This window comes from Etheostoma spectabile, chromosome 3 (assembly GCF_008692095.1).
Source record: "Etheostoma spectabile isolate EspeVRDwgs_2016 chromosome 3, UIUC_Espe_1.0, whole genome shotgun sequence".
Lineage (NCBI taxonomy): Eukaryota > Metazoa > Chordata > Actinopteri > Perciformes > Percidae > Etheostoma > Etheostoma spectabile.
In genome coordinates, this window is record NC_045735.1 from 11879533 (window position 1) to 11891942 (window position 12410).

At 39.0% G+C, this 12410-nt stretch overlaps 1 protein-coding gene across 4 annotated transcripts in view; it reads left to right on the forward strand.

The window, feature by feature from the left end:
- Positions 1 to 12410, forward strand: part of zbbx (zinc finger, B-box domain containing) — a 55008-nt gene that overhangs the window by 23835 nt on the left and 18763 nt on the right. For 3 of the 4 annotated variants that reach the window (XM_032509457.1, XM_032509466.1, XM_032509463.1), the window contains exons 8-11: positions 1921 to 2124; positions 3581 to 3788; positions 6030 to 6189; positions 9737 to 9837. In XM_032509457.1, the coding sequence (XP_032365348.1) occupies positions 1921 to 2124; positions 3581 to 3788; positions 6030 to 6189; positions 9737 to 9837 (673 nt within the window). The remainder of the gene's footprint in view (positions 1 to 1920; positions 2125 to 3580; positions 3789 to 6029; positions 6190 to 9736; positions 9838 to 12410) is intronic. The other variant, XM_032509458.1, reaches the window with a different exon arrangement.

The window sequence follows — 12410 nt, forward strand, 5'->3', positions numbered from 1 at the left end:
TCATCGATGTGCACCTACAGTACAAGCACATTTGGCTGGTGACCAAAAAGACAGAGAGAAACAGGGCAAGATAAATAGCTTCAGCAGTTGCACTGTTTGAAACCTCTTGCGATGCAAAGATTTACCATCAGAGAGTGTTAAGATGAGGAAAGAAATGTACCCAGGCTTAAGGGATTGTTTGCAGACAAAGATTTAATTCTTAAAGAGTTCATGGCCATGGGCAAGTTCCCTCCCACGAGATACTGAATTAACTAATTCAACACATGTATAGAGTGTCACTGACTGAACGATACTCTGCTTTTATCACTGATGAGATAAGATATATACCAAGAGCAAGTGTCTGTATTTGGCAGATTTTACTTGTACAGATTAATCTATCCATAATGGCATTATTAATCGGTGCAACTATTTTAGAACAGATGAAGAATACCTCAAAGGCAGAAACAAAGAGCTCCCGACCAGAAGACGACAAACATTTGATTGTGCTTCTGTCCTGCAGGGCGAAATGTCTGGTGTAAATTGATCTTATGCTGTAAGAGGCTTCCTTTAAATGTGGCATATTTAGTGCATATTTGTTAGACATGTATCACACACACAGGGGTAAAACTAGCATGATAACCACAAAGGTCATTGGGCCTAAGGGGCTCATAAGACAAATTTTATTGTGTTTCTAGGATTAAAGTGATCCTAAAACTCCACTGCTCAATAGGTTGCTTGTGTCCTGCAGACCTTGGCTAGATCTTGACCGAAAACGTAATCTCTATGAAGGTGCAACAGGGCCAGCAATAACATCTATCATAAAATGACAAAAAGGATACTGTAGCTTCCTAGCCTAGCCTGAATTTGTGTTTCTTAAGCTCTTGGTGTCTCAGTTCTTCCCTATTTCAATGACATGTTTGTTTGTGTGTTTTTGCTGGACATCATCAATGACAGGATAACAGTCTGCAGACAGGTTAACCTCAACCTGGCCCGTGGTGATTAATGGAACAGAGTAATGAATTCAACTTGTGGAATAGAGAAAATCAATTAGCACTCATGAAGTATGCTTCCTATTTTCTCTTGTCCATAAGTACAGTATGGAGATATCTGATGACATTCTGTGTGAAGGAATTTTTTTTTTTTAAGTAAAAGAGGCTTGGTTTTTGTGATGCATTATTGGATAGAATTTCTCAATAGATCTGTATTGCGTTGTGGTTGAAATGGGATGTAGTGTAAAGGTAATACACATATAAAGTGTGGTACCAGCTTGGTTATATGCCATTCATTACCAGCGTATATCTGCACAGGCTCTTTGTGGTTCCATTTACATAAAATAAAACTGCATACATTAACTCTATAAAATTGATTTCATCATTGTGACTTTCAAGGTTATAATAGTGATGTAGGTATTAGCACTTAAAATAATTAGATTGTCCCCTCTAAATGGGGTTAGTGGCAGCTGTCTATAATGGCCTTATCTCATTGTCTTAATGTCGTTACTGTAAATGAAGTAGAACTTGCTTGGTAATATACTCAATTTGATGAACATTTGTGGTAAAGTTGTGACTGATTCATCTCTTACCTCCTGTTTGACAATTCTGACGCTTTGTTGTTGTTGTTGATCACAGTAGGAGCAGTGGGGGTAATAGCAACCCTGCTTATTAAGAGGCTACCACCTCATTCCTGTTGCTTTGTTGTTCTCACACAAAATGCACAGCTTTGATTAATAACTGACTAATTTCATTTTTATGCAGTATTATCGCCTGCTTTTATGCAATGTTTGCAAATTATTGTTTTTTTCTGTTATTTTTCCTGTTATTTTATTTTGTGTATCTTAATTTTAAAACATGTATGTACGTATGTATGTATGGCAGCTGCTTCCATTTCTCTCAGTAACAACAATGTTGATCTAATCTCATATACTATGGTCTTCTTTCACAGAAAGATTTACAGACCCATGTGAGCACTCGAGATGTGGTCAGCTGCTTCCAGAAACAGATTAACCCTAGCTCCTATCCCAGGACCTTTATTAATCCTAATCCCAGTCCCAATTCTTATGCAATTGCTAGAAGAGGAGATCAGAGCCCAGAAAAAGGAACAGAGGCTGTGGCAAAACCTATGCAATTGCACCCTAATTTAAGCCAGGTAGGTGGTTATCATTTGTAGTCATATACACCACTACAAGTACTGTACATATATGTGATCAAGGGCTGAGTGTAGGATAAAAAATACAGTTTTGTAAAGTAACAAACAGACTCACTTAATTAGGCATATACAATACTAACAGAACACACATACACAATATACAAGCACAAAACACAGCCAAATAGTCCTCCTAACACCACATTACACAATACTATAGGGACCACTATGGCAACCCATTCACTTATTTTGCCCCCCTGCAACTGAACGCAAAAAGGTGCATTCTGTTCCTGTTTTTGGTGACACAAAGCCAGAAAGAGAAAGAAAATGTTGAAATACCTGTTTAATAACGATCAGATGAGTCATTACTGTTACTAAAAGATGCTCTGCAAGCAACAGTGGGAATTACAGTAATACTGCCATCTGGGTGTGTGGCCTTTCTTGTGCTTCTCACTGTTGTTAGAATATGACAACACAAGGGAGGTTTTCTCTGGACAAAAACAGCAGGTCAAAGCTTTATTTATTTATCTATTTATTTTAGGGAACAGTGCAGAATCTTTCATTACAAATGTTACTACTGTTTAGCCATATTTTGCCATTACAAGTTTTAGTTGTCTACACATTTAAAAAAAAGACAATCCATAAAAATGTGTTTTTACCAACAGTTGGTATGATTTTTGTTCTCCCAAATGATTATTGACTCGTGAATAAAACTTCTTTCCATTTAGAGTTTACTTGCTGTGACAAATCAGCAGAAACATGTCAAACAAGTATTTGCACCATGTGAGTTTTACCTCTGCACCCTGTGTGTCAATTGAAAACCCTTCAAACAAACCCTAATTGACGCTGTATCCACAGGCTGCATCCACAGGCTGTATCTACAGGCAGGCTTCTGAACTGCATGTACCTTTGGACTAAAACATACTCCCCAACAGTCTAGGTCTGGCAAAACAGTTAGATTGACATGATTCTTGAGATTTTCTTTATATATACTGTGTATATACAGAGGTGTACATCAATTCCTATGACCTAGCTCCTACTTGAAAATTCTAAGAATACTTCTAATCTTTTATATAGAGGAATCTAACTTAGTCTTTTCACCATGATTTCCATGATCCTAAAATAAGAAAATGTCAACTACTGCAGAGTGCAAACTGATTATATACTTGTTCTGTGTGACACTTGTGACACAGACAATAGTGTGCCTGCAGCATTCAAAATTACTGTCCCTTCGGTTATTTTGCACTCATCAACACATTTTTATTTTTTATTTATTTAGCATTGCAAAGGGAAAGTACACAAGCATGCAGTTGACATTTTTCTGTTAGTGTATCAGAAAACAAGATTTGTGTGATTTATGGTAGCGCTATCCTTTAGTAATGATATTACATTAGGGAAGCTAACCATATTTTGGCCATCCATTACTAACTAAAACCAGGAAATATTCTTTTTGTTGCAGGTGTTGGCTGTAAACCATAGAGACGAGGAAAATGTTGAAATGATTGAAGAGAGTCAGGATGAGAGGGGATTTCCCACCTCTCTTTTTAGAGGAGAGTACAATGAGGAGGAGTCTGCAAGATCTTTCCAGGAAGCTGTGAAACAGTGGAGAGGAGAGAAGTGTGATGAACCCACCAGTGAGGATGCAATGTGGACACCTATCCGACCAGGTAATCTGCATACACAAGGTTGCACGCTAACAGACATATACATACACACGGGATAAGGTTGGGTGAGAGATCGGGCTTATGGCGCAACCAGGTAACAAATAACAGGATTACCTGTTGGTTAGAAAGAATACCAATAACACCTGTGCAATTGAGTGCAATGCAATACAAGTAAGAACAAATAATTTGGATGATAACCGTATAATGTTGAATTTGTGTTGAGAAACGGGTGGAGTATGTTATCCTTTTCTCCCCTCTTGTCAGTCTCTCACCAGGGAGTTGGATGATAACTCTGTGTTGACTTGTCACTGTGAATGAACCCTTTCACATTACCCAGAGTCATTTGATTAATTATGCAGTAGCATACAAATATTGATTAGTGGTACTTTAAGTAAAAGTAGCAAACCTTACCTTGATTAAAGCTAAAGCTCTGCATTCTATTTTTTTTTAACCTAAGTTAAAGTATAAACAGAAAATGACAGTATTCATTCTGAAGAACGGTCCCATTAAGGTGTTTGACACACCTGGTGTGGTATGTTGTGATGGTCTAAGTGGTGCTTAGTCTAATGCTCCATGTAGTGGGGTATATACTGTATATAGAGTATCATTTTTAATTAGTTTTCCTTTGTTTGTTTTTTGTAGCTAATTCTACAAAGCACTCTTAAATACAAGATGAATGTACGATTAAGAATTAAACTACAGTGTCTATCTTACAAATTGCAACAGTTCAAGGAATGTTGGTATTTTCTAACCTGGACACTTTTTTCATTTTTACTGGGCGTCCATTGACGGATTGGTAAAGCCCCAAAGGGTTTCATCGCAGCTGGTTTGCGGCTGCTGGTTACAGCATTCTTGCTTAATACTGGACCAAAGATTTGTTTTTGCATAAGTCACCTATACACAAATGGATGGGAATATTTTGTCCAAAATACTGGAATGTCTCTTTAAAGGTCTGCAATTTTAATACACTTTTTGTCAAATGCAGCCAATATTTACTCACAATCTGCTAGGGGCACGTAATTTGTGTGCATTTGTATGAAATCTGGTGTTAATGCACAGTCCTGGCTCTTCAAATGGGAAAAAAACTAAGTGGCTTGGACCGCGCCACACAACACTATTCTGTTTGTGGTCTTGTGTTCAAATATCCAAATCTTTCTCCAGAATTGCAGACTTCACGTTTAAGTGCAGGTACATCAAAGTGTATGTATATATGCAGTAATACTTGTGAAAATGTTTTTTTTTTCTACTTTTGCTTGCTATATTCTTCTCTTCTTACCTCTTGCTCCTCCTTCCATTCCATTTTCGCCTACTCCTCAGCTTTCCTGCTCCATCTCTCCCTGTCTGTGCTCTGATCTGTTAAGGCGTTATAGAAAGTGCTTACCACTGCAGTAGGAGGGTAATCCATGGCTGTAGCATATTGAGATAATGAGAGGAGTGTTCGTGGTGGCCCTACTCCACACCACAGCACTAATCGCCTCAGTTGTGTGTATGTGTACGTGTACAAGCTCCACAGCGTCAGGCAATTTTTATGACTTTTCACATATACTCTGTTTCTAAATGTGCGCATGTGCTACAGTGTGTGTGTGTGTGTGTGTGTGTGTGTGTGTGTGTGTGTGTGTGTGTGTGTGTGTGTGTGTGTGTGTGTGTGTGTGTGTGTGTGTGTGTGTGTGTGTGTGTGTGTGTGTGTGTGTGTGTGTGTGTGTGTGTGTATTACAAGTGCTATTATTCTAGGTACTATGTGTATGTGTCTAGGTGTGCGTTTTATTAGGCCTCCTATTTTCTTAACTTTACTGCTTGGACAGACTCTGCTCTGCAAATTGCTGCCAGCCCCTCCAGCCTTAATTATTTCTGTCAGGCCAATGGCACCCAGGCCCAATTTAAAGCCGCCACTGTGGACTGCCAAAGTGTCTGGAGTACAATCATAACATTTCTCTTTCTTACCTCTATCTTCCCTTTCTTTCATGTGCTTACTATGTTCCTTTTGTATTGTGTACATCTTTTTTCTTATTCCCAGGGGGCTGTCTCCTGTCTGTTTGTGTTTTGACACTCTTGGCACAGTGACAAGGTGTTTTCTCACTTCATGAGGGGAGTGTTTTGAGAAAGGTGTTGAGAAGCTGGCGTGTGTTTTTCTGTTTTCTTTTCTATCTTTGTCTGACTCCTCTTTCTTTTTTGCTGTTTTCCTCCTCTTCCTCTCTTACATTAACTTTATTTTTGTGTGATCCCCCTTTCCCCATTTCTCTCCAGTATCAGTGTCAGTTATGGCAACCCAGGCTGACCTCGCTCCAGACAGAGGAGATGAAGGACGAGGACGAGCAGGGGGAGAAGGGAGGGTACCTGTCAGGGTGGAGTTCACAGAAAACAGCCTCACCTACATGGATAGATTGCTTCTCAAGAAGCACCGCAGGTACACAGACAAGACAGACAACAATTTGAATGCACTACGTGTTCTAAAGCCAAGACTTCTGTCATGGGGTTTAGGCATTGTATTCCATGCGAAGCTGTGCTCCACATACTTTATGTATGTACTACTACTACATACCATTCGTACTAAGTATACAGTATACTCAGTATGCACTTAAATGCTTGTCTAAAAGTGTCTACACTGGATCCATTCAGGCATTGTCTTCTGATGAATAAATAACAAAATAAATACATATTTTTAGGAAAACGTCAAACTCAAACGTTAGTTGTGCTAGTAGGCTTTCTATCTACTTCAAGCAATATAATAAACAACTCCTCAGTGCCTCTCTGATGTTCCATTACCTTGATTTCTTCCTGTTCCCTTCCTGGTGCCAACTGATGTTTCTAAGCCCTTGCAATTGCTTCTTCACAAAATTGGATGATTTCCAAGTATTCTCTTATGGACAACTTTTTCTTAGAGGGCTTGGGTGTTATAAACTCACTGTATCTATGATTAGTCAGGTTAAAGTCGATTGAGTACTATAGAGAATGGCGGGTTCAGATTGTGATGCAGTGTATATAATGCAGGATTTTACTAAAAACAATGTTTAAACTAATACAAATGTTATTTCTCTCAATCATCACTTATGATCTACTAGAAGTGTGTGGTGTTTGTATCTGCAGAGACCCTGTCTGTATTTTCTCCTTTTGTTTTCTTTGGCAGCGCGCAGGTGAGACGCCCCTCCAGCTCGTCCGACCACTAATCTCTCTCTCTCTCTCTCTCACCGTCATGTCTACATGTGCCCATAAACATTTGACCATTGCATAGACATGCCAACACTAACAGACTGCTAGGATAACCACATGCACACACACAACAAGCTCTACTTCTCACATTACGCACACCTCTTTGTTGCCATTTCCATTACTGAGAACACAAATACATCCACATGTGCCCACACAGCTTTCACATCACACACACCTTCTCTTTCCACCACACCTTCCTCTATGTAATCAGCTTACATAAGCTACCGATGTAAAAGGAGTTTCTCAGCTCTTATTGTGCAGTAGACTGCCTGAGGGCCTGGCTTTAGCAGGTCCCATTATTACAGCCCTTTATTTAAGCGGCTCCTTTTGGGCTGAGTAGCCCACTGGAGAGCAGGCCAGAGGAGAGGAGAGCAGACTGCAGTTTTAGGCCTGCTGACTGCCTGAGCTGGAATGTTCTAAGTCCGCAGCTGTAGGAGCCTTTAACTCTGGAATAGACTAGAGAGCCAATCTGGAGTGCAATAAGCCTGCAGCAGTGAAGGTGGCAGATCTTAATAGAGAGACAGAAAGACTAGCTGGCTGGCAGAAATAAAGAGTGGGAGGCTGAATTTTAACAAGTCTCTATAATAATGGGAAAGAGAGTTTAGTAGTTTATTTTAAACATATGACATATATATATATACATATATATATATATATATATATATATATATATATACTGTATGTATATACATACATACATACATACTGCACATACATGCATACATACTGTATATAAAATTAAAATGACAGATAAATAAGGTCATGTACTTCTCAGCACAATCTTCCAAAATGATTGTATTGTAAGTAATTTAAACAAGAAATTCCCATGTTCAAAAAGGAGTAGGAAGAAGTTCATGAACAAACTTTTCAGGTCCTACCCCCTTTCTCTATTTTTATCCTTGAGTAAATACATAACAATTTTATGCTTCACTTATTTACACATCTTTACATACAAGTACACCGTATTTTTACCTACTGTACCTGCTACTCACATAAACACATGCATACAAATAACAAAGATGCATACATACTGTACATGCCAACACACATTTATACTGTTTTTGTTTCTTTCTTCTTTTTTCTTTCAACTACTTTATTTAACATTATCTTCTTTGTTTCCGTCTATCTATAGCAAATCAAATAATAACTCATTCATACTAGACTTAGTGTATAGGGCATGAAGCATGCAGTCATTATACAATACTATCACTTTGAATCCTTTTCGTATCCCTTTAATATATTCATTTTAAATAGTCTCTTAAAATTGCTCATTATTGTACAAGATTTCATCTCTTCTCTGCAGCTGTTCCATAAAGTAACTCCTTTGGTTGTGATGCAGTGATATTTATTAGGGTCCAAGCCCGAGGGGAGCTGAGAACCGCAGTAGCAAAGCTACGCGGTTCACACAGCAGGGCTGTGGAACCCTATTGTTTTTTTTCTTCATTCATATTGATTCTTCTTCATTATTTTTCTCCGCGTAAAACTCACGCTACAGCCTAAACCGTACATGGTGGCGGTGTGCCATTTTCAGGACTGGTCCAAAACAATTGACCCACTTCTACCACTAGGTGACACTATAGCAGAAACCGCATTTGGCCCTATAACTCCCAAATTGTACATTTAAAATCCATGTATCCACGCGTTCCCTGAATCCAACTGATTCCTGTGATATATGCCACGCCACCTTTCCATCTTTCCACCTAGACTTTTATGCGTGAATAATCGCGATTTATCAAAAAACATCTTTTTTGAACTCCTCCTAGACCGTGCCATTGATCTGTATAAAACTTGGTACATAGCATCTTCAGACCGACCTGACAACGTTTTTTAAAAATAATTTGTATATTGACCTGTGCCATACAGTTATTTAGAGCTAAAGTTTTAGCTTCAAGTACCGAAATAGAAGCTTAGCTAGTTGAGGTAATGGATGAAATTTCACCAAAGATGTTGTTACTTCCATAAAGCACTTTTGGTACAAATGTCAAATTTGATTGCGCTAAGCAGCTGTCCACAAGCCAAATATAGCAGTAATAATGGTCCTATTGAAGGGCTCATTGCTGTCAAAATCCATCTTGCTTTATTGCAGAGGAGAGATCTTTAAAAATGCTTAAACCAAAATGAACTATTGTTTTTGATGAAGTATCATAAATATAATTGACAAGCTGAGAGAGCAGGTCCTATACATAACTCAGCGGTGCCTCCCATTCACTCAGTTGCATACAAATTTATTTAAATTGCATTGCAGTTATACTGAATCTCATTTTCTCCTATTTTAGACTTGTTAATAATTTGCCGCTGTATTAATTACTGTAGGGAAGCTCGTCTTTAGCTCTTCCTTACAGGGTGCAGGCTAATTCGGTAGTGATTCAAAACACTCCTTCAAGAACACTTCACAAGGGTTGTTTTTTTGCCTTAGTCAATTGTAAACCAGTTCAATTGGTTGAAGATCTCTTTATCAAACATATATCTCCAAAGGGAGGTAACAAATGCAAGATCCCAAAAGAGTAACATGCTTCTTTTTCTTAGGCTCTAACAAAAGCCTAAATGCAAACAGCCTAAGGCTAGGGAGGCTACTGCATGTAACAAGTACTGCTAGAAAAACAAATAGTGATAGTCTTGATAGTCAGAGAGAGGATAAGACAATTGTTACTCAATCAATATTACTGTTTTGTTTGAGTTCAGACCTAGAGTGTATGGGTTTATATTTTATTGCTTATTCATGTATATTTATCATTCGTTTCCAGAACACCAATCGAAACGTCTCGTCCATCGTTGTCCTTCAGTACAGATTTAAAATCACTACCTAGCACAAACACTGGGGAGAACACTGCAAGCAGCCTAACAGGTAAAACGTGACACACACACACACACACACACACACACACACACAATGACATCAGCACCTTCTGACGTGTTGTGTGTTCTTGCTGTACATGCCACCTTTCTGATAAACATAACAAAACAGGCTCTCAGACCAAAGAAACAGCTACATACAAAGTAGTTGACAAATGATCTGCACACATGCATGCACACACACACACACACACACACACACACACATATATATAAAAACACACAATAGCAAAAGTAAAAAATCTCTCCTTCTCAGCGGGTCAGACGTATCAGTGCCTGCCCATCCATCCAAGGCAGTGTGACGGGTAATCACTGGCTGTGATTGTGTGGGCAGAGGGCCGTTAGAGGTGGCTCATGCCTGACAGGTTGCACTCTGCCTGGGTAAGGAATGGGGCATGGAGAGGGGATGGGGGTTGGCCTGTAGTCTGAAGCTCAGGGCCTAGAGCTCATCAGTCAGGGGAGTGTCCTGGCTGTCTGGCCCCTAGCCGAGGCTGTCAGGAGACGGGTAGACCACGGTTATCTCTCCCCCTCCAAACCTCTGGACCCTGGGGCTGTCAACTGCCTCTCATCACATCAATCAACATTCACTTCACTCCCGACCTTGTTAGGATCTGCAAGTCCTCGCTGGCCCCTTTTCTCATAGCTGTCTATCTCAAATAGTTGTTTCTTTCAAAATCTTTGAGGTCAAAATGGTTCCTTGTGCTCCCCATAGAATTGTTTAATATTTGACAAAGAAACCACCCAAATTTGACATACTAAAATTTATAGTTTTGACTAGTAGCTCACCTGGTAGCGCAGGCGCCAATATATAGAGGTTTACTCCTCGACACAGTGGCCGCAGGTTTGACTCCGCCCTGCTGCATGTTATTCCCCCCACCTCTCTCTCCCCTTCATGTCTTCAGCTGTCCTATTTAAATAAAGGCCTAACATGCCCAAAAAACAATCTTTAAAAAAAGGACTAGGTTACATATTATGAACTAACAATATCTCTTGCGGCTCTTAAATGTGTCTGGTCTCAACAACAGTCTAAAAAGCAACTATACGGCTTGAAACTGCTCCTATCTCCTAAGTATTAGAACTTTTACAGATAGGCGGCTTTGTACTTTTCTCCCTTCTTTCTCCCACTGTCCCGGCATATTTAATAATGCCTGCTATTCAACCATGGGTTGCACTTCTATAAATCCCATTCAAAACATACTAATCACTCTCTCTCTTCCCAAATTCTGATTGCTTTTAGAAGCTTTATGCTACCAGTGTGACCTAGAGCAAAACATATGTTTTGACCAAGGACTTGTTTACACAACATTTCCTTGTTTTTCACAAGACACAGGCATAAAATTCAAGAATAACCTCTAGATACATGGTAAGAAAGCTATTACCAACCAGACTGTTTCCGTCAGATCTTGGACTTTATGAGGTTGAAGGCTTTAAGTTCAGTCAGAGACATTAACTTCAGAGGATTAGACCATTTGTTGCAAGTGGTTACATAGATTTATTTTGTGAAAAATGCTCTTTTGGAGGAGCTCCCCAAAGGAGGGTTTCTTAACCTTTTCAATTGCATGACCCAGTATTCTTAGTTGCAAAATTCTCATTAGCCCAACGTTAACCCTGAACTTTGACAATTTGTTCTGTGAATCAGAGTACGGTACTCTTTTTTCATATCTTTTCAAGGGCATGGAGGGTTGTATCAAAATTTATATCAAACAAATATATAAATACGAGAAAACTTCCTGTGCCACACTTCCTAACGTAAAGACAAACAGGCAGATCTGCACTTATCTTAAGTAACGTCTTGGTCCATCACATCTTTGTGGCATTCTCAAACTATTTGTTGATAAAATAGTTATTTTACTCAAGCTCTTAAATATACTGATCCTTGTCCACTAAAAATCCAGTTATTCACATCATGAATTTAATTTCTCTGTTCACAGTTTAATGATTGACATGCCATTGTTTCAGTGATATGCAGATGTGAGGAAGACAGTGGTGTCTTTGGGATATATAGAGCTGTTTAGCAGCTGATAAACTATTCCCTCCACCTGCTTCAAACTTTGCCAACGCATGCCAATTACAACAGGTTGCTGAGTTTCTCCTCCTCTCCTGTCTTCGAATGTGAGAGGGTGGGCTTTGTGTATCTCCATGAATAATAAAAGCTGTTTTCCGGCATCATGTGGGGAGCTCTCTCTTGTTTTAAATTCTCATTTTCCTGAGTTGTCAGACCCATGTGGTGATGTGAGAGAAGGATTGTTAGTATGAGAGAGATAGAGAGAGACAGAGGGAGGTGGCATAGACAGGTAACTTGCAGTATGGCAGAAAGACACAGACTGAACAATTTGCAGCTACAGCTCAAGGCAAAGAAAATGAGATTTCATAATACAATTTGTTATTTGTAATGTCACAAAAAATTACCTATACATTGTAAAGTATAGTAAATAATATTTTAAATGTTCAATATTTGTTATGTGCCTATCAAAGTAAGAGGATGTAGTCCCACATATGTATCACTTCTTAAATTACCATGTGAGTTGAACTCATCTGTATCAGCTCAATAACAGGGTGAACATC